At 33.6% G+C, this 24707-nt stretch overlaps 3 protein-coding genes across 4 annotated transcripts; 1 reads left to right on the forward strand and 2 right to left on the reverse strand.

Annotated features, from left to right (window-relative positions):
* Positions 1–3: 3 nt before the first annotated feature.
* On the reverse strand, positions 4–2228 carry LOC121241305 (50S ribosomal protein L18). Its single transcript, XM_041139021.1, has 2 exons — positions 1985–2228; positions 4–574 (listed from the first exon to the last, which is right to left on the reverse strand). The coding sequence occupies exons 1-2, from the start codon at positions 2153–2155 to the stop codon at positions 179–181; spliced, it is 567 nt and encodes a 188-aa protein (XP_040994955.1). The 5' UTR covers positions 2156–2228; the 3' UTR covers positions 4–178.
* Positions 2229–3805: 1577 nt separating this feature from the next.
* Positions 3806–11638, forward strand: LOC121241087. The gene is made up of 13 exons (XM_041138693.1): positions 3806–4369; positions 4442–4519; positions 4726–4883; positions 5139–5214; positions 6954–7021; positions 7185–7443; positions 7628–7774; positions 7895–7998; positions 8224–8277; positions 8373–8456; positions 9801–9964; positions 10469–10619; positions 10931–11638. Exons 1-12 carry the CDS (start codon positions 4078–4080, stop codon positions 10614–10616), a joined length of 1632 nt encoding a protein of 543 aa, XP_040994627.1. The 5' UTR covers positions 3806–4077; the 3' UTR covers positions 10617–10619; positions 10931–11638.
* Positions 11639–12814: 1176 nt separating this feature from the next.
* Positions 12815–19661, reverse strand: LOC121241086 (very-long-chain aldehyde decarbonylase CER1-like). 2 transcript variants are annotated; one of them, XM_041138691.1, is made up of 10 exons: positions 19597–19661; positions 18827–19050; positions 16757–16989; positions 16377–16596; positions 15666–16044; positions 15058–15165; positions 14512–14712; positions 13967–14068; positions 13337–13516; positions 12815–13212 (listed from the first exon to the last, which is right to left on the reverse strand). In XM_041138691.1, exons 1-10 carry the CDS (start codon positions 19654–19656, stop codon positions 13042–13044), a joined length of 1878 nt encoding a protein of 625 aa, XP_040994625.1. In that variant the 5' UTR covers positions 19657–19661; the 3' UTR covers positions 12815–13041. The 2 variants fall into 2 exon arrangements, with proteins under 2 accessions (XP_040994625.1, XP_040994626.1); XM_041138692.1 differs by lacking the exon at positions 12815–13212 and having other exon boundaries at positions 13425–13869; positions 13950–14068.
* Positions 19662–24707: the final 5046 nt, after the last annotated feature.

Below are 24707 nucleotides of genomic sequence, written 5' to 3' on the forward strand. Positions count from 1 at the left end.
GAATAAGCATAATGACTTCAATTCTAATACCATTCTCTCATAATCTTCAAAGATTAAAATATAACAGTTAAATGCAACAGTACCTTACAGAATAAGGGAGTGTCCTCCCCACCTCAAGTTTCTATTTCACTAGCACAGAAAAGTTAAAGCATCTAAAACCTCTCTAAGCAAAGGGAAATTAAACAAACATAATCCCATTTTCCCTAATGGTGTCGATAACAATCCCGAGCTTACCCTCAATTCTCTCGTTTTTTCTGGGCTCATAAGACATTGCAAATACATCAGCTTCCTTTGACCTCTCTGCAATCAGCTTCCCAATAACTCGACAGGCATTGTGATCGGTGAGTGATGGTAACGTAAACCTCAGGTCCCTGGAATTCGTGGTGGCAACAGATATCACTTTGCTGGTGGCCCGGTGCATAACTTTTGCATGGACAAATCGCTTTGAAAAGAAAACATTTAGTAAAAATGGTCTCATGTACATATCTGTCCTTTGTTTCCATGATTTCTTATTTGGTCTTTTAGCAGCCTCACTTCGAGATCTCCGGGTCCAGGCAGCTTGAATGAAAGAACCCTACAGACAGACAAAAGCGAGTTAATAGATTTCTTATCAATTCAACTTCTAAGTCCAAACTAACCAAACTATAAGAGAGAATGGCTTCTAAAGATGCAATCGGGTAGATATCATAGCTCATGATAAAGTTCAACATTGCAGTCTGCCTAAATAAAACATTGATAGGTATGCCCTTTTCAATTAGATGACCCATTCAAAGTGTTTTCGGGTTCATATTTAACCTGAGAAAAAAATAAACTGGAATAGGAATTTATACTTGACAAAATTGCTTCCAGAATCCAGATAGAAAATGATTGTAAAAAAATAAATATAAACGGGAAAAAATCACAAAGTATATTTGGGAGCAGTAAAGGAAATACCTACAAGACAAGTTCTTGTCTCAGCATGCAATCAAATCATGGTCCTCTAAATGGAAGAATAATATAAAGTGGTATATCCCAAAATAAGTTAGACTAAAGAAGAAAAAGTGAAGGCCAAAATGAACTCAACCTGAAATGAAAATTTCTTCTTCAAACCTTAGAAGTTAGAATGGCTCTTTCTCAAAAATATCAATAAACAGAATGAGCTTCTCTGGGGAAACTTCACCATAAAAGTTCATTCTAAAATAGAATGGTAAGTTCTTTGAGCATTGTTCTTAAAACTTTACTAACTCTCAATACAACATTGTGGCATGTTCTTCATCATTTTGAATGCGCTCCTTATCTTAAAACTTTTGTCAATTCATCCTGTACAACAAACAGAACTCTCATCTGCAGTTTCTTTCACTACTTATCACTACCATTCCATGTCGTACAGCGAAAAACTTCCTTGGAAGTACAAAACTGAGAAGGATACGACAAAGTATATAATTTCCATTCATAATCCATTTTCACAGATCATTCACTTTTCATTATAAATAAATGGGGCATTCAATGTCTCAAATTCAGCAAACACCAAAACCACATCAATCAGAATTTTCTTCTGGGAATCCAATCTGCATAATAGCAGCTTCCCCTTCTAAATTCAACACACAACACACAACATTTGTTTACCACACAGAATAAAATTGGGTTTGATACTCAGGCAATAACTATTCGACTTGTACACGTCCAAACTTGTTTGTTTATCAACTACTACAAAGCTTAAAAACGACTAAGATGGAGTAAAGGTTCAAGATTTCTTTTCTGCTACCAAAGGGGTTTGTTCGTCAAAAGAATTAATTGGGTTGTGAGCCAAAAGAAATTCAGTTCATGTACATACACACCCAACCCCACAAACCAACATCTGCTACTGCGAATTGGGTTTTCAACAATTTACAATATTCAAGAAAAACCAAGAAATAGGTCATCTAAATGGACTCTTGGTAAGTAAAAGGATGAAAAAAATCATCTAAAATGTGGAAAATGAGAGATTGGCGAAAGTTGCATTTACCTTTTTGAGTATGGGGCTAGGTGGGACTGCAACGCAATTGGAGAAAATGCCGAGCTTGGGAAAGGAAGATGTCCAAGAAAGCGACGTGGGTTTCAGTGAACGACTCGGAAGCAACTCAGTTGGAAGAATAAACGGTGACGAGGATGACGCGGGACTTGATATACACGCCATCTTTAAGCCTTGAAGCTCTGCTATCTGCCTTCTTACACTTGCGCTGTCCCGATAAGAATTGGGCCTTCTACACACAAAATATGAATATATACCTCTTTCCAGGATATCTCATTCAGGCTAAATAATCTCAAATTTTTAAATAAAATATAAAATTTAATTTAATTTTTTTTCAAATCTCAAAATAAAAATCATATTAAAAATTTCTATTTTAGCAGTATTTTATTCAACATTTATCTCATCTCATCTGTGTAATTAAACGAGACCTTAGTTTTTGCCAAAAAAAAAAGGCAATTAAAATATGTATAAATTATCCAAGATTAATACGTTATTAAAAATTGAAATGATTTAAAACTGTAGACTTTGTTGTTAAAACTATCAAATAAAGCATATTATACTATCAAGTTATAAAAAAATTGACACTTTACAATAGTTTACATTATAATTCAAATTAAGAAAATGATACACAAACAACTATTTTTTACACAATTTTTTTAAATGATGTAAATTTTTAATAATTTGATATCGTTTTTTTTTTTTTAAATTTGATGGTTGATATATTAATTTTCATAGTTTCAAGTCCAAATTGTCCGAAATTCTAAAGTGAGTATATATCTTTTGAATTATAGATGCAATTGAAACTTTAGGATTGAATTTGATTTTAAATACATTAGAAATTTTAGAATAATAGTAGATTGACGAATTCATCATGTGATTCATATTATACGTGTAAGTCAATTACAAATTTCATGAAACTCAAATAATTTACTACCAATCTGGTTAAAATGAACAGAATTTTGTTACATATAAATACCATTTTTAGTGGAATCTATTATAATTTTAAAAATAATTAAAATAATAATTATTTTTTAGTATAACTGATGTAAAAAGTTTACACGTCAGTAATATATTGTGTAAAAAATAAGACTTATAAATAATTTTTCTCAAATGAAATCCATAAATTTATTACCCTACATTTGTAATTACTTGAGAACATATATATATTTCAAAAGAAAAAAAATATTTTACAACAATAAACTTACACGCGACCAATATATAATTGTCCCAAGACTCCCAACAATAATCACGAAGGAAATAAATAAATTTTATTTGAGTAATATTATAAAAAATTCTACCCATCATTCTTACATCCACATTATAAATAATTTTTTAATTTTATTCTCTTATTAAATATGTAGTATATGGATGATGAGTAGAAGAATTCAATTAGTTTACGAAGAATAAAATTTTAAAAATTAAAAAATAAATTTTAGAATTTTGTTATTCATCATCCCGACATACTACACTTATTTTTATTTTTATTTTATTTTATATTTATTATTTTTAAACTAATTGAATTATTATACTTATCTATCCATACATCACATATTTGATAAGAAAAAAAAAATAAAAAATAAAAAAATTATGTATAGCGTGTGATGTAAAAATAATAAATAGAATTTTTTTATAATTTTAAGATATATAAATTTCGAAATAAGATCTATATTTTAAAAAGAGATTTTTTCTCGACGTGATCTTAACTTTTCTCAAAAGGAATATTAATGCTTGAACATCTTAAAAATTAATAAATTAATATTTTATTTTATTTTATCCATTGTTTTGAAATTTATTTATTTATTTATCTTTAAGGAGAGCTTACCAAATCGAAATGATTAGATCTCACCTAAATGCCCCTCGAGCGTTGGAATGTGCCCGTGATTCCGAGACTAGGCTGAAGAAGAAAGACAAAGAAGAAGGACGAAGTCGACGAGTATTGCCGCGAAGCATTTTCCTCTGTGATCTAGATCAGATCCTCCGTCTTCATGGTTCCCGATCGTCTTTCTGCTTAGTTAATTTCATTTCCATGCTCTGTTTCAAAAACCACCACAAGTGAATTATCAAAACATACGAAAGAAAAGGAGGCAATGTCGTCGCGTAGGTTTTCCTTCTTCAGGAGCGGCGGGGGTTCCAACGCGGCCGATGCTTCCTCCAATTCCGAAATCCAGCCCACTCTGAAGCTCCAAGCCGACAAAGAAGTGTACAGGCCCGGCGATCCCATCATCGTCTCCGTCCAGATCTCCAACCCCCATGCCACCGACGATCTCTCCATCTCCCTCTTGCTTGAGCGCCTTAGTTTTGAGATCAAAGGCGTCCAGAAGCTCGACTCACAGTGGTTCGCCACTCAGAAGCCTTTGCCTGGATCCAAGCAAAGAAGAGGTTCGCAATCGCAAATTGCTTGATATTTTATTTATTTATTAGAATTTAAGCTCAAGAAGTGATCGTATTTAGGTGAATATGTATTTATGGACTGCACGGTACCGGCAATGGTTTCGAATCAAATCGTATCTTCTGGGGCCACTAAATCATGTAAGCTCGTTTTTAGTTTATGTTACCTTTTTCTTTTATTTGATTGTGTAATACAGTAGGGCGTTTTGTGGACTCTCGAATAGCTTATTCGGATTTTTTTTTTTCATTCTTGTCTCTTTAATCAATTAATTGGCGTCTAAAGTTTCCCATTTTATCGTATTGACACGGGCCAATTGATCTTGTGAAACATTCAATGCTATTTGCAGATGTGGTGCGAACTGTATTGCCAACCATTATACCACCTTCATACAAGGGTGCCACCGTTCGCTACTTTTACTACGTCAAAAGTACATTTTCTGGACAGTGGCTGATACTGGAAAATGGCCACTCTAATAGAGAATCAGTAAAAGATCTTACCGAACTGGTTGGTTTCATTCAACTTGGTTTAGTGATTGCTGCAATGCCTCTATTGATTTGGCTTAATTAATTTATTTTGGCATTAGATCATTGCATTGTCGCTGGGTATATGATATCTGCTGTCTGTTGAAAATACAATTTATTACATGGTGCCAAGTTCAAGAAGCTGATTTTTTTTTTTCCTTTTTTGGTGTCTCTTTCAATATATTGATTTAGTATAAGCTGTTGGATTTAAAATTTTCGGATATTTTAATCGATACAGGAAGCTCGTATTCCATTGCAAGTATGGGCTACTCAAAAAACTAGTGGCTTGCTTATGGAAGAAGGTCAAAGCGATGGTGAGTTATATTTCAAGTTCCATTTACTGCAAAGTATAAATTGGAGTCCTATTGTTCAAATACAGGCTCGAGAATTATTATTTGTTTTGATAAGTAAACAAATTTTATTGATCAAAGAATAGGCAGAGCCATATACAAAATTCTAAACAGTAAAAGCAAAGGCATGCCCTAAGCTATGTAGGCGCATTATAGACAAGAAAATCATGTAGGTCCATGCCATTGAAGTCAACAACAATGGCCCAAGTACAAAGTGTTCTAAAGAATAAATCTTTCAGCTCCTCCTGCGATCTCTCCTTGTCTTCAAATGTCCTGTTATTACGTTCCTGCCATAAATACCACATAATGCATATAGGGATCATCTTCTAGATAGCTTTAATCTATTGCATGCCTCTTAGATTTGTCCAGCTGGCCAACATTGCCACTAGTGTCTCTGGCATAACTCAAGACGAGTCTAATTTACTAAACACCTCATTCCATAATACCCGAGCTGTCTCACAATGTAGTAGGAGATGGTTTACAGACTCTTCCCCTTCTCTACACATGCAACATCAATCTACAATGATTACCCTTCATTTCCTCAAGTTGTTGGTTGTGAAAATCTTCCCCAACGAGGCTGTCTACACAAAAAAAGCTGCTTTGGGAGGCGCCTTATGTCTCCAAAGCCTTCTCCACGGAAATTGAGTTTTGGGTTCTTGTGTGAGAGCCTTATAAAAAGAGCAAACCGAGAATACCCCTTTACCATCGGGTATCCACCACATTAAGTCTTCCTGTTGAATGCTCGGTTTTATGGAGTACAAAAGGCTGTAAAAATCTGCAAAGCTGCTCATTTTTCAGTCTTGTGGCACCCTACTAAAGATGATGTTCCAACGGATTTGCCCCCCGGATATCTTCATGACTTCCGCCATTGATACATCTTTAGCACTAGCAATATTGAACAGTGAAGGGAATATCTCTTGTAGAGTACTATTACCGCACCAAATATTTCTCCAAAATTTAATCCTAGAGCCCTCACCCAAATGAAGTCTAGTGTGTCAAATCAAGACCTCCCATCCTTTTCGAATGTGTTTCCACAAACCCATTCCATACACCCCCCTTACTTCTTTAGTGCACCATCCCCCATAAACCTCTATATTTGCTCTCAATCACCAATTTCCACAGGGCTTCTGGTTCCTAATGATATCTCCACAGCCACTTGCCAAGTAACGCCCGATTAAAGATCCTCATACTTCTAATGCTCAAACCACCATTAGAAATGGGGTGGCATACCTTCTCCCACTTGACTAGGTGAAACGTGAACTCCTCCCCCACTCCACTCCACAAGAAATCACGCTGGAGTTTCTCAATTTGAACCGCCACACTTGCAGGTATAGAGAACAAGGATAAAAAATAAGTTGGTAGGTTAGATAAAATACTTTTAATCAACGTAATCCTACCACCTTTAGATGAATACATCCTTTTCCATCCTGCTAGTCTCCGCTCTACTTTCTCAACCACTGTGTCCCACAGGGCTTCAAGAATTATTAAGTCAAGCTCTAGAATCTCCTTGAAGGAAAATTCTGAATATTAGTGTTTGAAATATTCCATGTAGTTTACGAATTTTTAGAATTCACATTACATTTATATCGCATTGATGCACTAGTGTTGATTATTATATAAAAATTGTGTACTCAAATCTTATTAAGCCAAAATTTTTTAAAATGACTACCTGAGAAGTATTCTTGTATTGTCAATATTTTCAGGGATTGTTCCTTCTACAACCATCCAAACAGATATATTCTGGAAAGAAATGAATGGAGACTCTGATTGGGTAGGCTGTTAATGGTACTTTTTTACTCGTTTTGCATAAAGCCATCATACATCCTGTTCTTTCAAGAAATGCTTTCCATTTAAGAGCTTTGGAATAGTAAATTAGCCAGAAAATTAACCCATTAGTTTAGGTTTTAATATAAAGTAGAATTACTTCCTTACAGGTCAGAGCTAACGATATATATGATGGCATTGAGGAAGGCTATGAAAGCTCGAGGGATGAGATCTCATCTGTTTCCTCCTACAATCCCATGAAAGAACATGTGCAGAGAACCTTTGGAAGTGCACTATCCTTGCAATCATCTTCTGCAAGGTCTTTAACTAAGGATGTTCCATATCTTGAAGGAGAGCGTACAAGCTTATCTTTAAATGTTCCACTTCCTCGGCTGTCAGTGGCTGAGGTTTTACATGATTCAAGTGCTGGTGAGTCAGCCCTCTTAGTAACTCTCTTTGTGTGCAAACCCTATATATGTTTTGCAGTTCATAATTGCAATAATGGATGATTTTAGTTCCCAACTGCAGTATAATAAACCTGTGATAATTTATGTTGTCATTAAAATATTATATGTTGTTAGTCAGAATAGCAGTTTTTCTGAATGACATTTAGTTTTGCAAACAGATGTTTTGTCACCGCAGAAGCTGGCTGCCATTGTCTCCCCAAGCCATCAGCGGAAGCTTCTAAAGCCCCTTTCTGCAGATGATGAAACAACACTGTCCTCCTCACCAAGATCAGAAACTGTTGAACCTTTAGCATGTAAATTACCGCACTTTCTTCTGCTTCAAATATATTCACACTTTTCATATATTTTGGATCAATTGAATTCCGTGTGTTATAAGTCCCAGTAAACTAATTTGATGCAAACATTTTCCGCAGCAGAAGGCTTTATTCGAGGAAGGTCTTACAATATCAGGCTGGATGATGAAGTTCTTCTTAGATTTTCTCCAAAAAACTCTGACTCAACTTATTACTTCAGTGACATGGTAATTTCGGTTTGAGAATGCTAAGCACCTCTGTGAAGGTCTTTTCTCTGCACAGTGAGTGTGCCATGCACCTCTGTGGGTCCCACTGCATGAATCTGCAGAGTGGGGCCCATCAGTCCAGTCCTCTTTCAGTTTTATACAAATGTCTTATGCCTCTCTCTCTCTCTCTCTGGTTTTCATTTTTTTGGTTATTTTTCCCATTTTCTACAACCTGTGTTTGTAACAGATCGGGGAACTCTTACTTTCTTTCACGAAGGAGCTAGGAGATGTCTTGAGGTAATGGCGATTTCATAGACAGTAGAACAATCAACTACGACAAATACCGATTCGCTTAATGTTATTGATGGTTCATAAAAGGATTTTTATTCTAGGTTTCGATAACATTAGAGACTTCAGAGACTATAGGTCGGCAATTTGTCCATCCTTCTCGGAGGAATTCTCCCACGATTACAAAGGTATTATTTATTTCTTATTAGTTTTTAAAATTGAAGATATTGATTGTATGATGGATCAGGTGTTGTGCCTTTGTTAAATGCATAGATTACACTTGATTACTTCTTTGTCCAAGTCAGTATGGGCTGTATGAATTGTAGTTGCTATATCCATTTGCATATGGAGATGAAGATTGGTATATAGTCTTGTGTTGCAGATAGATGGAGTGTTTGTCAGATATTCAAATTTCATTATTATCTCATTCTTGGAAATCTACTCTGTTTGCGGTTGCTAGCAAAGAACAGAGCCTTCACGAATCTCTCGGCTTGGAAATTTCATTTTTTGATGAAGTGATCCGAGTTGAAGCTTTAGATATATATAGCTTGTCCAGTCTTTTTTTATCTTGCGTTGATCTATCATTTTATCTTTGGATTGCCACTCTTTTTTCTTCCCTTTTTGCTTTTTGGGAGAAAATTCTAGATTTCATCATGCAGGGATTCTAGTTTTGCCTTCTATTCTTGTTTTCTTCCCCCTATCTTTTGTTTGTGTGAGATTTGTGGCGGGTAATTTCCACTCTACTTTTAATATTTTGTTTTTCATGGATATTTTTGCTCAGATTAGGGTTCTAAATCAAGTTTCTATCTCTAAATCTCGAGTCCATCAAAATTTACACCTAAAGCTTCAGTGAGATGTGTAAGTTTCGAGAATACATGTAAGGTGTTGTGTTTCGGCTTATGCTCAAGTTTCTGATGAAATATGCTGAGCTGAGCTGCCAACGAGACCAGCTTTAGTTTGGCGAATCTATGGCTGACCTGAGTCTGAAAACACTTAGCTAAGCTCAATTCAAGCTCAAGTCGAGTCTGGACATTTTCTAAATGTGTAGGGCTGGCTGAGTGTGAACAACTTATTTAGCTCAGCTTGATTTGACAGCAGGTTTAATTCTATTATACTCAGCAAAACCTTATGTTTGATGTAACCCATTTTTTCTCTCTCTCCCTTTTACACAACACTTTATTTTGATGATCTTGATACTTGTGTGCTTGCCATTTAAATCTTTTTGTTGGCACACAAATTACAGAATAGTTACCTTTTATTTGTTTCTTTTTCTTCTTTTTTCCCTTGCTAGTGTTCTTTCCATTCAATCATGTCTGTCATGCATCAGTTTATGTTGTAACCATACTTCTTACATTGACATTAAAATGCCCTGATGCATAAAGCTACTAATTTAAAATGCTTACTGGAATAACTGAAAGAGTTTATTGAATATGGGCTAGACAAAAGTTATTTATGTTGCAAACTTATCTCAATACTTATAGGTGACTTAATGATTTTGTTTGGTGTCATGTTTGTTGGAACAATATTTCCAGGTTCAAAGTGATCATTACGAGGTTGTTGCGGATTTGGTGCAAACAAGCTTTCTTTTCTCCATTCCCATGGATGGGCCCATGTCCTTTTCAACTCCCCATGTATCTGTGCAATGGTCGCTTCGGTTTGAATTTTTTACCACTCCAAAGAATGTGGATTGGACCAGGTACGCCCTTAAATAGCATTGTTACCATCTTGCATTCTTTTAATCCAGATGATTAGAGTGGTGTGAAGATTCCCATGTTATAATAGATTGTTACTATCTTGCTTTCTTTCAATCCAGATATGAAGTACATGATGCACAAAGATTATATGATGTGGCAGTGCTGCAGTACCTGTAAAAAAAGATTATATGATATGGAAGTGTGAAAGATTATTGTAGTTTTCTTTGTAAAATAGTTATTTAAATGATGAAACAAGAATAGATTATAAAAAAAAAATTCATGTATATATTTGATTTTCTCGTGGGTTTGAGTTGAGGTGATAAGTTTGATATCAATTTATTGGAAATTAAAGGTTTTCACAATTAATGCTAGCCTTTTGCTGTTCTTTGTCAATTTGAAGTGTGCTTCACTGCAAGAGATTTTAATTGTACCTGACTATATGCTATTTCAACAATTGAGAATTCTCATCACCTGTCCTAAAACACTTTGAATGCCCTGGACTTCAGATATGAGCACCCGCTTCTGATAGAGGGAAGAGACAAAAGTGAGTGGGTTCTTCCAATTACTGTTCACGCGCCTCCCCCTGGGAATTCTGCTGCTCACACTCGCAATGAGAAGTCTCTCTCATTGGAACCCCTATGGGTACATAATTAAAAGGTAAGTTAACTCCTTTATTAATTTGAAGTTGCTTTATTAACAAATGAATTTGTTAACATCATTATAGATAGAGAGCTACTTGTTTTTTTCAAGAGAATTACAAAACCTACTATTTGAGTTTTGTAGCAAATGACTTTTTAAAAAACCCTCTCATCATCTCAAGAACTATTGTTCTGATTTTGCTTCTGTTCTGCAAATATTTAGAAGAATGGTAAGAACTCAGTCTCATGAAATGATGAGAACCTAAAGTTTAGTTCAGTTTTTCTTTTATTTTTAAAAGTTTTGATAGATAAGGTTTCTTCGTGACACAGGCAGACCTAACTGGCTGAAATACAAATCTTATAGCGAGATTAGCAACTGTGAGGCTCAACAGCTATTTCATTTCTTCAGAGACGCTTCCATTCAAACATATGATTGACAAGCTGAAGCACTTCAAAGGATGATGAGAGTAATCACAGTGCTACCCTTGCAGTTTTGGTTGGCTTCAAATGCAGTTCATCGTCGGAATGCATCAGTAATGCATGCATGTTGTGCCTTAGTAGTGATTTTACATTCTTATTGTTTCCATTTAGAACCACATTCGGGTGAATAGTTTCATCTATATAGAAAGTGCCTTGAGGTGTCTCATCCAATGAAAGATCTCCGGTTATCGCTACCAGCCTACTGCTTATATGTCCACTAAGCCTCAAGCCTGTCAAACCATTCATCTTCCTCCCCCTTCTCTTTATTTCCTGTCTCTGGCACTTAAACTTCTTTACTCAGAACAGGTACATTTTCTTGGTGTTCATGTCTTCGGTGCTAAAAGACATATCTTTACTTTCAAGCAATGAGGGACATGCAAAGAATGGATGATCTACCTTGTTAGAAGACATTCTTGGATTAATCGACACTAACTATGTAGTAACTGGGAACAGCTTCCTTAAAATAATATTCATTTGATTGTTTCCGTTTTTGTGCTATCTTTTAATTTTATATTTGCTGTATATACTATTATTCATGACAGCATTTTTTCTTTCTTTCCCTTTCTGATGAGAAAAGCGATTAAGTACAGTCAATTATTATTCTTTGGGCGTATGCATTATCTGTTTATTTATATGGTTAAAATGGGGGAACAAAACAGCTCCAAAAAAGTCTTTAAAGCAGTCCTATCTCTTTATTGCGGCCATTGAGTGTACAAGAGTGGCAGCTTTTAACAGTTGCAACCTATAGCAACACAATCCAGAAAATCTTGCCATAATGTCATCTGGAGCTCTTAGCAACAGTTTGTCTTTGAGGAACTTATGAAAACCAAGAAGAGAGCTGATATTGAATTTTTAATGCACATGTTGTTGATATCATTCAAAATGCTTTACATTCTCTGCTATTTTCCTCTACTCAGATCATATATTCACTCAACACAGTGTTTAGAACTTTAGACCCTAAACAATACCTTGAGAGAGGTGAATAGGTTTCTAACACAATCACGATTATGGATACCTAATTTTGTCAACACAAATCTAATGGTGAATGCACATTAAAGAAGAGATTTGCCTTCCATTAAGTAGAGGGATTGAATGGCTGCAGACCAGGGCTTGTTCTACAGAGAACAGGTGAGACAAGGAAAAAGATGGGCCACGTGTGCCCTTGTCTACCTCTAACCCCAAGCCGAATAATAAATACATGTTGAATGGGTGTGCCCCTCCCTAATTCTCCACAGTCCACTGCACACCTTAATGAAGATGACGTTCCAGAAGAGGAGATTCCAACCATACCATTTTATCTAGATTCCAACCATACCATTTTGTCTTTAATGACATTGTAGGACATGAATGCCAGCCATTTGTCTACTTTCATTAAGCTTTAGTACATCTCAAAGCCAACCACAGCAGCAGGGACCATCACGTTGGAATTGGATGGCTTTTCAATTTGCTCTGATCTCTTTGCAACGGCAAATCATGAATTTTAGAGGGTAATTCAGCGGAGGCAATTCAATCCCTAATGTCAAATAACCGGAGTTGGGCTCATTATGATCAGTTGGTGGAAGATGTGAAGCCAGCGATGAATTCATTCCAAGTCATGGCAAAAACAAGACGTGACTTGGAGCAAGAGTCGAAAAACATGTGCTTCTCATATGCTCAAGACGAAGTTTGTTAGATTTATAGGTTAGAAGAAAACTATATCGTTCTTCTAATCATACACATGATACATAATTAAAGTATGTAATAACTGGAAAATAGTTTTTATTTATTTATTTATTTATTATAAGAGTACAGTATCCAACCAGTACCATCGTCAAGAGAACAAAAACACAAGATATCTGTGACCGCACATATTCAGTGTTCATTCTCCCCACACTCTTCCCTTTAAATATATAATTTTAGTTTCTACATATGGATATATATATATATATATATATATATTAAGTAATTAGTCTCAAGCATGATCAAGCCGCCGCCGGCGTGGTCAAAGGTTGGAACCCATGTCGGAGACTTGCTTGCCAAACCTTGTCGATGTCAAACATGGTGTTCCCACACTCGTGCACATTCCACCCTTCCAAGGCATGCAATATCCCAGCAATACGCCATGCACTCATCACTTTTCTTGGCAGCCAATTCTGCAACATAATCAAAGTTCCAGAAAAAAAGGGGTAAGAACTGAAAGATAATTTTGGTGATATGTTATATCTTGCATGCTTAGATACAAAAGATCAACAACAATGTCAGCTGCTAATTGCCAACCTCACAAGAGTGCATGTTGCTAATTAAAGATGTGGGAGCGATCATTGCTGGTGTGGCCTGGTAGGAGCAATCTTTTCTCGGTTTCTTTGGTGGGAACTGAGAAAAAGGTATGAATAATGTTCCTTTTGGTGCCTTGTGTTGTTCCTGGTCTTCAGTCCATCTATCTCCCACTAACCATATCTGCAAGATTTCGTTATGTCAAAATGCATATATGTTTGGTATTGTACAAGGACCCCTATGTGTGTGTGTGTGTGTGTGTGTGTGTGATCAACAATCAAAATGGTGAATTTTAGCTCCAAAAGCGGCGGGCCTTTGGACCAATCTGACAGCCTCGGCAGGGACGGATATCCTGGCATTCCAAGACCAATTCCAGAGGTCCAAGAGTTGTGAAATCATGCTTTTCAGGCATCACCACAAGCATAGAGCTTAGAAGGATACTTGACTATGGTATTCTGATCATGTTTTGCGTGTTATTAATCATAGTATATCTTAAATTCTTTTAACCTCTAATTACTTTAAAAAAAAAACACATGTAAAAATATTAAATCCAAGAGGGAATAAGGATTGATTATTATGATCATCACATGTAGTCTTGTTAGTTTATGTAACGCCGCTAGCTGCAAATTCTACCTTCTGATCAGTGAAACTTGTTGAAATGACCAAATTGCTTTTTGACTTGGTGGTAAGTCTTAATCGAAGCTTCTCATACTCATCATTGTATAATATTGCCACCTGATCACGATATATTTGAGTGTGAAAGTGTTAGAATACAAACTGAAAAATCGAAAATCACTTCAAGCATATATATATATATATATATATTAATTTGTTCCAACTTGGGATCATATTAAAGATTCCTTAAGAGTTCATATATAAGGTAGTCAATCGGATGGCTTTCTTCAAATCCCACCATAGATCTTTTAATTTCAAACATTTATCATTTCGTATTTACCATATATATCTAGTACGTTATTGTTTGAAAGTGATAAATGCTATTCATGAGATTGAAAGAAATTCATAAGAAAATGATAAACTTAATTTTATTAAATTTTTTTATACCATGACTTGGTAGGGACGTTTCAAGATCTTTGATCTTCTCTTTTGAGCTTATAAACGTTATAAAAACTATTAAAAAAGAAAATCCAAGGCCTTCCCATGGAGGATTGACTTGGTACCTGAATTCCACTTTCACACAGAGCATCTGCAATGGCACAAGCAACCTTACCAAGCTTGCCCCTAAGCAGCACTTGAGTTGTTCCTTTTGGAATGCTATTTAGCACCAAAGCCACTACTAAGCTACTTCCATCCACCAGCCTTATCTTCAGCTGAGGATACCTTTTGATGTAAAGCTCTCCATTTCTATTCATTTCCTCCCCCTACAAATTTCCACAAGTTTAGTATGTTTGTACTGATCTTTTTGGGTTCTTTCTAATATAATAGAAGCTCGTGAGGATAAAATATTAAAAGAAGAGTAAGTACATTAAGGCCCTGTTTAGATTCAGAGATGGTTTCATCTCATCTCATCATTACAACTTTATGAAATTTCCACACAAAATATAATAAAAATTAAATTTTTTCAAATCTCAAAACAATAATATCAGAGATATTCAAAGATCGGATTTCGCCCATACCAGCAGCATAATTGTAGGTTTAGGGAAGATCAGGAAGGACACAAAAACAAATGAAAATATAACATATTTGAAGATTGGATTTGTACTTGCCTGATTTAGAAGTCCTAGACTTATCACCTTCACTCCTTTCACTTCAGCATCTAGTATGGCTTCTTCAATCAAGGTATTGAGGGCTTCTCTTTGCCATTGTACCATGTACTGCAGATTAGAGATGTATAAAAGAATCTGAATCAAATAGTTTAATATAAACAACAAAAAATAACCACTAGCAATGCTACTTTTGTTCCTAAAACTTCCCATGCTCGATCGTACTAATTTGATGTGATATATTTTAAAGAGTAGTGGTAGTCTGCCGCCTAGCAATAACCGTTGGGCCTGTTGCCTAGCACAAATTTATCTTTTTATTTTTTCCTTCTTCTTATTTTCATATTTTTTAACATATTTAAATATTTTTAAAAAATAAAAAACAAATTACACCAATACACTAAAGTCACTTTCTTAAATTGAGGCGGCATACTATCATTTCTCTATTTTAAATAATTTTATAAATTAATCTAGGACATATCAACTGACGTGGTTGGAGATGATAAAATTTAAAATAGAAAACAACATTTATCAAAAGATATTGTAAACAATGATTATGCGAAATGGGAAATGGTTTTTTTTATTTTATTTGAGAGCAGAACTAATTTTAGTACCTGAATGTTATATCTTGGTACCAACCAAGACTGCAACTTGAGGGCTTTGAAGGTGATCCTCTCAAGAACAAAAGCATGGCCGTAGATCCCACTTATAATGACAGACCAAAATAAGGTGACAGGCCACAGCAGCCGCAAGTACCATTTGGAGGAGTAGGGCCAAGAGGCCAAGGAGGCAAATCCTAGCCGTAGATGATAAATGGATTCGGGTGTCGTGAGATGGGTTAGATGTACGACATCAGGTGACTCTTCAGGCCTTTTGAGTGAAGCCTCGTATAGGGTATCTGTGGACTTGTCCATGGTCCCATACACGTAATCGTAGAGAGGCATGAAGAGTGAGTAATTGGTGCGGAACTGGGTGTGATGTAGTGAATGAAACCTGTTTGAGAGTCAACACAAACATCATCATATATATAAAGTTTTGCTACCATGAAAACATCAAGTGTTCTAAAAATTTAAACCTACGAGAATTGATAGATTTTATTATTTACATTATATTCTTAACACTTTTCTTCTTGTATGGGTTTAATATATGAAATATTTAATTAAATAAGATAAAATGTAAAGTAAAGATTTGAAGTATCATATAAAATTACTAATTATCTCAAAATTTAAACCGATAATACGAGGTAAATTTTATTATTTATCTTCTATTTTTATTAGCTACTTGCAAGTTTGTGCGTAGCAATTTAGAGTCTCAAAGGGACTTACGACGGGGTGTAAATGAGGTACTTGAGTGGGGGAAAGATGGAGAAGAGCCACTTAGGAATGAACTCAAAGTTGCAGTGACCCAGGTTGTTCATGAAATCAATGAACGTGATATAACCAGCAAAGGATGCAATAGAGGCAGCTCCGGTGAGCACCGTTGTCAGCAATGGTATTGTAAACAGCATGAAATATACGATGTGTTCCGCAAAGGGATGAACCACAGCTGCCATACATGCATTACATATGCACACATACATATCAGTAACTCAAAGACAGGAATTAGTAGTACTGTAAAACATATAATCTGCATGAAAGAAACCCTAATATTGAACGTTATATATATATATATATATATAAACTCTTGATCATGAAATAAATCTTACAGGTGATGGGCTCAGTGACAATGGAAGAATGGTGGTGGGAATGGTAGCGAGAGTAAAGGAAATGGTGATGCAATGCTCTGTGAAACCAGTAATAGAGAAACTCCACTGGACCAGCATGGAGCAAAGCTGTGATAATAACACCATTTGATTTCCATAAGGGTAGGTTATGACTCTGAGGAAGTGCCATGTACCCTATGTAAAATATGGCTCCATTGAACAAGATTTGGTCATCCCTGTAGTGTAACAGCCAAAAAAAAAAAGGGAAAAAAATCCTTGTTAATTCTCCATCAATGAGAGTTTATTGTTTTTTTTCCTTGGAATAAACAAGTTTCTATATATTCAAACAGCAAAACAAGTAGTACAAGATGGGGAAATGTTAGATATAAATTTTAAATAGACAAATTAATTCATATAAATCTTTTGTAAAAAAAGTAAATCTCAGAATAATTTTTGGAGGTTCTACTTCTATCCTCAAGCCAAGGCTCTATGCCCTTAAAAAATTAACCTGACATACCAAGCCAAAAACTGCACTAGAGCAACTCTTTGTTAGGGGTGTGAAACATAATATACCGTTTATTAGACCTCGTTTATTTTTAAGAAATATTTCATCTCATTTTATTATTATAATTTTTTTAAATTTTTATATAAAATAAAATAAAAAATTTAATTTTTTTAAATTTTAAAATAAAAATAATATTAAAAAATATATTCTAATAATATTTTATTTAATTTTTTAATTTTAATTTTATCTCATCTTACCTATTTTTTTTAAAACAAACGAGTGTTTAATGTGATCCTTTTAAAAATAAGTACCTAGATGTGATGGTGAATGCCATAAAAGGCTTGGTACACCTTCTAATAATGATTAGTACTAGTTTAGGTGGATTACTCGCTGTTCAAAATCCGACAAAACTGATGACAAAATCTTCAAACAACCTCTAAAGAACTCTGGACAGGTACATTCAACAGCTAGACCGTATTGAATGAGGGGCAACGTTGTTGACAAGTGGAGACAAAACTGACAGCTCTGCAAATGGCATCTTAAAAGTACTTACCTACTGCAAGGGCCACAAAGAAATAAAAAGCCTATTGTTAAAAGCGACATGTCTCTCCTACTGTTTATTTAGATTTCTATCCGAGAATCTAGCTACGTATTTCTAGGTTGAAATCCGAGTTTCAATACCGAATTGAGGTTTTAAAATTTGGAATCCGGACCGTGTTAGTCAGGCTCAAATCCGGGCCGTAACCAGATTGAAACCGATTTCTAAAAATCAGAAATCTGGGTTCAAGGTTAAACACGGTTTTTTTTTTAATTAAAACTTACATATTATGAATATATTTTCATAAAAAAAAATATTGATGTAACATTTAAACTCTATTTATTTAATTTTTTAAATTAAAATCTACATGTTTCTTGACCACCAATAAAAAACTATATGAAAAATATAGTAAAAAAAAAACTATAAAATAAATGATTCATTAGATATAATATACATTTTTTTTTTGAATTTCTATCTATTTAATTGTTAGAAAGGAAAAAAAAAAAATCAAAACCACCGGATATTGGATTGTAAACCCAGTACCCGGATCAGGTGCACTCGAGTTTTTTCTATGCTGGTGCTGGCTCAAATTTCTGGATGTGGAAAAAATCTAATCCGGATGAACTGGCCTACAAGTTTCTTTGTGAATAGGTTTTTGCAAGCAGAAAAAACTTTGTTAATAATTTATGCATACAAAAGCATCTACGAGCACACACGCAGTTGAATTCCAGCTACACAGAACCATTTTCTTAAAAGTACAGCTCATGACAGAGACCAGGCTCTCAGTCTCGACAACGCAATCTGCTAATTATAGCATAGCAGACACGGTACTGAAAGTAAAGATGGTTCGCCCATATCCATGAAACCGAGCAACCAAATTAGAACACGATCGAGCCACACACGTAAAACATAATACAATTAACATGATATAATCACTATCATAGAAACGGAGTAAATAAGATTTTGTTTACTATCATAGAAGAGGGAAGAGAGGAGAGAGAGAGAGATCAGAGAGGTTTTGTTTACTGACCAAGTGGTTTCTCTGTCAACCTGCTCAAATTCGATACCTTTGTCAACAATCCTGTTATTGCCTTTAGCTGTTCGGTAACGAGAGAGAGAAATCCATATCTGATTGTGAAGCATCCTCGCCAAAAGGAATGGGAATATGAGGAAGTAGCCCAGATCTCTCTCACTTTCTCCTTTTGCAATGAATGAGTAAGTGCCATGAATCGCCCATGGAGCCAAAATCACGTACTTCACATGATCATCACAACGCCAAAAAGAAAGTTAACAGATTTGTATACCATTCATGCATACATGCATAAGTTAAAAAAGGGAAAATTCTTTTACATTATGATCTCAAATCTTGTAGATCACCAGTACGCACTTGAGAACATGAAATTAATAAATTCAGTCATTTATTCTATTTTCTCACAAAAACAACCTAAAACTAGTACTGTCACTTATATAGTCCTATAATTTAAGTATTGCATCTAATTGTATAATTATAAGAAAAACGATACTCGAAAAATTTTCCAATCATTTGATACCACGCGATGATCCGAAGATGATAAAACTATAATAGACAACTAAAAAACTAATACTAATGAACCAAATGACACAGTAATTAGAATGATGTTCATGACACATAAGTATTATTTCTGGTGTCGACTTTCGTCATCGCCGGAAAAAGTCAATAATATTCTTGTAGTGAGAGCATCGTAACAGAATAATTAGTACTTCATGCATCACAAGGTCCAAATTAAGAAGGTAATTAACTATTCATATATAATTCCATACCTTAAAGTTCCCAAGAGGCTTCCATGGCCAGTCAGTGAGGATCCCAGGTTTGGAAGCCATACTTTGTTGTTGGCCGTTTTTTTTTTTTTTTTTTTTTCTGAGTTTCCTAAATATGCATGTCAGGACACAAAGTTCTGTACTGTTTTTGCATGCAAATATGGACTTGGAGGGGCTAATATATAAAGCTGTACAATTAATGGTTTGTCCCGTTTAATTCGTTGGAGACTCGCCATGAATGCGGCGGTGTATCCCCAACGGCCATCGCCGATATGTCATGCTGCTATTGCCTACTACTTCTCCACGTCATCACGGACTTCTTACCAATGAATTAGCTAATTAATGCAACAACGTGACTCCATTACATGTCTCTTTCTCGACGTTTATCATTTAAGATCTCTCTCTCTCTCTAAATAAGATTTTATTGTAAATATACATATCATATACAAGAGCAACGCTAAGGAAATTTATATATAAATATAATTTTTTTTCCTAATCAAGTACGAGGAGTATTAATAAATGATAAAATGAGTACATATATAATGTTTTAATGTGAATCATTTTCACTATCGATATACAAAATACATATAGGTAGAATATGATCTAGAGGTAAGCATGATCAACTAAAGGTATGTAATTGCATGCTATACGTACATATATATATAAGATCATTTTTCCAGATCATTTTTCCTGTTCAATAATGTCATGTACTACACTTTTTTATCAAAACCATATTGAAATGTTAGTTAAGTCTACGGTAAAATCCTGCAAAGTTAAACTTATAAACTGACATATCTTGATATCATGTGTTAGAATATTATTTTAAAATACTTAGAATATATTCATGATGTTCTATTAAGTATAGTAATATTCTAACATAATATATTCTTTACATAGTATTACCATACATACTAGAATATTATGAACATATTCCAAATATTCTAACAATATGTTAGATCCGACATACTAGACATAATAAAGTCACAGAGAAATACTACTCATCATCTTCACACTACACACCAACATGTGATTTGTCATTTTTATCTTTCTATTTAAAACACATCAATATGTGTGTGCTTAAATAAAATGACAATAATAACAAATCACATGTTGGTGTGTAGTGTAAGAAATGATGAGTAGAATTTTTCTAAAATCACGTCTTGCAATTTATAAATTTACTTTTCCAGTATCTATTTGTAGACCAAACTCTAAAATTTACATATTCCAAAAATAAGGCTAACATTGTTGTCATAAAAAACGATCCACAATTGTTGATAAACATAAAAAGAGAACTACTATATATATATATATATATATATATATATTTATATATATAGATATATATCTACCTATTCACACGTTATAAAACCAAGTATAGTTACTAAAACGATCAATCAGAACACTCATAAAAATAAATAAAAGTTTTGAGTTTCTTCTAATCCCTTTATGGTGGAACCAAAGCCTATTTGGAGGCCATTCATGATGATCAGCTTCGTGTCCATTCTACTGTTAATACAAGCCATATAAAATATGACAACCATAAATTAAAATGCATTATGGGATGATAACAATTGATGCGGTTTCATGTGATTTATTATATCTATTTTACGATAAAAATAATTTTAAAATCTAACATATCACACTTTCATAAAATATTTCTCTTATATAATTGTTAAAGCATCGCATGCAGTGCATGCATGCCACGCAGACGACGAGTCTGGACCACCACCTAAAATGGATGCTGCTGCACCTCTTCACGTACCGCATGCAAGTCATGCAGCCCAAAGTGTACAATCACGATTCAATACAGACTCTGCCACTGCCACTCTACTGCACTCGACGACAAACACCAAAAGAATTGCACCTTCCAAAATTCTCTCAACCAATCATTTCTTATAGCCTTTGTAGTAGCTGTAAATTCTGATATAGAATATTTGCATTTCATACCATCTGTATGTGTAATATATATTGAGAGGCAGTGCCTCATTGTAAACATATAGAGAGAATACATACATAAGAGTTTATCTCCATAGGTTTTGTGACATGGTATCAGAGCATACGAAGGACTAATTGTCCACAATGTCTTATTCATCCGGCACAGTTTCTTCTTCCTCTCCCTTCTCTTTCTCATCTCTTCCCTTATCAAACCTTTCCCACATACTTTCTGAAAACTCAACCCAGAAAATTATCTCTTATGGAAGGTTCGGGTTGTTCCCTACCTTCATGGCTAAAGATTATTCAAATATGTTGATGGGTCTTGCCCAGCCCCTCCCACTCTTCTTCCCGACTCTTCACCCAACCTAGAATATGAACCTGGTTCCAGCAAGATCAATTGCTATGTCAGCTTTAATATCCTCTCTCTCTGAATCTATCATTGCCCAAGTCGTTGGCTGTGCTACTGCTCGTGACGTCTGGTTGTCACTCGAATTCTCTTATTCTTCTTCTTCCCAAGCTCGCCTTGTTCAAACACAACTCCAACTTACTTCACGCAAGAAAGGTAACGACTCTATCTCGATTTACTTTTGTCGTGCTAAAACTTTAGCTGACACGATGGCTACTGTTGGCCGTCCCTTGCTCTCCAATGAGTTTGTGCCTTACCTATTAGCAGGACTTGGTCTTGACTACGATACCCTGTAGGCTGGATTGCGGAGGTTGAATAAATAGTAGGTAGTTGTATAGCAAAACTTTATCTATTGAGAGAATACATACCGAAGAGTTTATCTCCAAAGGTTTTGTGACAAGGATTGATGCATCATGCCAACTAAAACATGAGTAGGTGCCGACAAGAGAGTTCAGATTCTAAATTGAACGAGGCAATACTTTTTTTTTTTTTTTCTTTTTTTGAGGTTTGCGTAAGTATTTTTCATTAATTTTTGGCTGAATATGTATATGCATTAATTAACATCTTGATTGGAGGCTGCGTTGAAAAAATTGCATCCAAGTGCATGTCTGCATGATTACGAATATATAAGAAAAATAGATTTTTGTGATCGGTTAATTTTAATGAAATGATTATTTATAATTAAAATTAATTATGAATAATCTTTTAGTTATAATAAATTAATTATAAAAATTTATTTTTTTTATAAAATTAACAAGATCATCAGGCGAAATTAATGCAATATATCGTACTACTGTTTTTTCTTTGATTGATAGAAATTAATCAAGTAGAATTAATGCAGCGTACCCTTTTTTCTTTTCTAGTTTATCGTTACATGTTTAAGCATTCTTTAATGTATAAGTCTATAAGTTTCACATAATCATTTTTTTAAAAGAAATGAGTCTCACTAAAAGAAAGGAAAAAAATAATAATTTTTTTCATATTTTTTTATTATATTTTTTTAGGTAGAGTCTACTTTTTTTTACAAAATTTTATATAAAATTTGTTTATTTGAGATTTGTAGAAATAATTTCTTTTAATTAATACTCATTTTTTGTTTAAAATAAATGATATTTCTATAAAATAAAAGTATCATTATTTTAAAATAAGATTGTCTTTATTAATTTAAGACATAATTGTAAAATAGTTTAGAAAAATTGTCCCTATCATTACTCTTAATCCCAATAATATGCTAGTTTTGCATCATAAAATTGATTTATTCTATTTTCAAATCGATATATATATATATATATATATATATATAAGTTGATACAGTCAATATCAATTAAATGGTAAAATTTAATTTGTAACAATTAGAATTTAAAATTTATCTTTTATCATGTAAACACTTTATTAAGTATGTTCTACACATTCACTTATAATAACATTTTTCGATAAGACTACCCGATTTTATGTTTTGGACTATATATGTGGGTATATACCACTTTAGAAAATAAAGAATTTGGATGGACCATTAAATATTCAATATTGTCCGTTGGCTTTAGAAACTTTCAAGACCACGCAAGTACTACTTCATAACCTATGCAATTAAAGTCCAAAAAATTAGGTTAAAAGTGCATTAATTAATAACGAATACAGTTAGGTAACTAATTCAACAAAGTTATTTAATTATTTCGTTAGATAACTCCGCCTTGAAGGTTTGGTTTGGTTTGGGGTTCTTTTTTTTTTTTTTTTTTTTTTAACACTAGGGATTTAGATATTTTCCCCGCTCTATGGTCTAGTTCAGACAAAAAAATATATAAAAAATTAAAAATTAAAAGTGGAGATTATTGGGATTATACTAAGTCCTCGATGGTTTGGGAATATAAATATTATCATCTTATCTCATAATTTCTTTTTCAAATATCACTAAAAAATAAACAATTTTTAATTTCAAATTTTTAACTTTTTATTTAATTATTATAACTTTTCCAAACTTCCAAACAAACCACACAAAAAACTCAACTTTTTAAATTTCAAAAGAAAAATAATTTTAAAAAATTATATTATAATAATATTTTAACGTTATAATATTTTATTTAATTTTTTCTCACTCTTTTCTCAAAATTTAATATAATATTTTAATTCAAATTATTTTATTATTATTTATAAATTATTTTATTACTATTCATAAATTATTTTATCTTCACTCGTCTTGTTTTTCAAACTACGCGTAAATGAAAATCCATTCGAACTTTGAATATCTTCTGTCAAAATCGGGAAAAGATTGTGAGGACCATTTTATGGTTGGCCTAAAATAAGGTGTAGGTTAGCACATGCTGAAACACATGTATTGTCAGTATTGATGTTATTTAATATTATATTAAATATATTTTATAGTCAAATAAATTTATAATTTAAATTATTATATTAAAAGAAGTGTTATGAAATAAATTAATAATGATTTGATGAGTACGTTAGATCTATTTTATAATAAAAATAATTTTATAATTTAACATTTCATATCAAATCACATTAATTTTTTAATTTACGTTTATGAGATATGTTATATTAAATCACTTTATTTTATAAACTGATATATCTTGATATTATATGTGTTAGAATATTATGTTAAAATGCTTAGAATATATTCATGATGTTCTAATAAGTATAGTAATATTCTAACATGATATATTTTTTACATGGTATTACCATACATACTAAAATATTATAAATATATTCTTAATATTCTAACAATATGTTAGATCCGACATACCAGGCATAATAAATTTAC

Source organism: Juglans microcarpa x Juglans regia, chromosome 7S (assembly GCF_004785595.1).
Source record: "Juglans microcarpa x Juglans regia isolate MS1-56 chromosome 7S, Jm3101_v1.0, whole genome shotgun sequence".
NCBI lineage: Eukaryota > Viridiplantae > Streptophyta > Magnoliopsida > Fagales > Juglandaceae > Juglans > Juglans microcarpa x Juglans regia.

What these genes read in the sequence shown, in the direction of transcription:
- LOC121241305 (XM_041139021.1), bottom strand. Translation starts at nt 2,155, where the DNA reads ATGGCGTGTATATCAAGTCCCGCGTCATCCTCGTCACCGTTTATTCTT. An exon ending in CTAGCCCCATACTCAAAAAG is followed by an intron (nt 575 to 1,984) that starts GTAAATGCAACT and finishes GTCTGTCTGTAG; the next exon opens with GGTTCTTTCATTCAAGCTGC.
- LOC121241087 (XM_041138693.1), top strand. Translation starts at nt 4,078, where the DNA reads ATGTCGTCGCGTAGGTTTTCCTTCTTCAGGAGCGGCGGGGGTTCCAAC. An exon ending in GGAAGAAGGTCAAAGCGATG is followed by an intron (nt 5,215 to 6,953) that starts GTGAGTTATATT and finishes CAATATTTTCAG; the next exon opens with GGATTGTTCCTTCTACAACC. An exon ending in AAGAATGTGGATTGGACCAG is followed by an intron (nt 9,965 to 10,468) that starts GTACGCCCTTAA and finishes CCTGGACTTCAG; the next exon opens with ATATGAGCACCCGCTTCTGA.
- LOC121241086 (XM_041138691.1), bottom strand. Translation starts at nt 19,656, where the DNA reads ATGGCTTCCAAACCTGGGATCCTCACTGACTGGCCATGGAAGCCTCTT. An exon ending in AGCCTCTTGGGAACTTTAAG is followed by an intron (nt 19,051 to 19,596) that starts GTATGGAATTAT and finishes GATCATGTGAAG; the next exon opens with TACGTGATTTTGGCTCCATG. An exon ending in TACCTCATTTACACCCCGTC is followed by an intron (nt 16,045 to 16,376) that starts GTAAGTCCCTTT and finishes ACTCTCAAACAG; the next exon opens with GTTTCATTCACTACATCACA.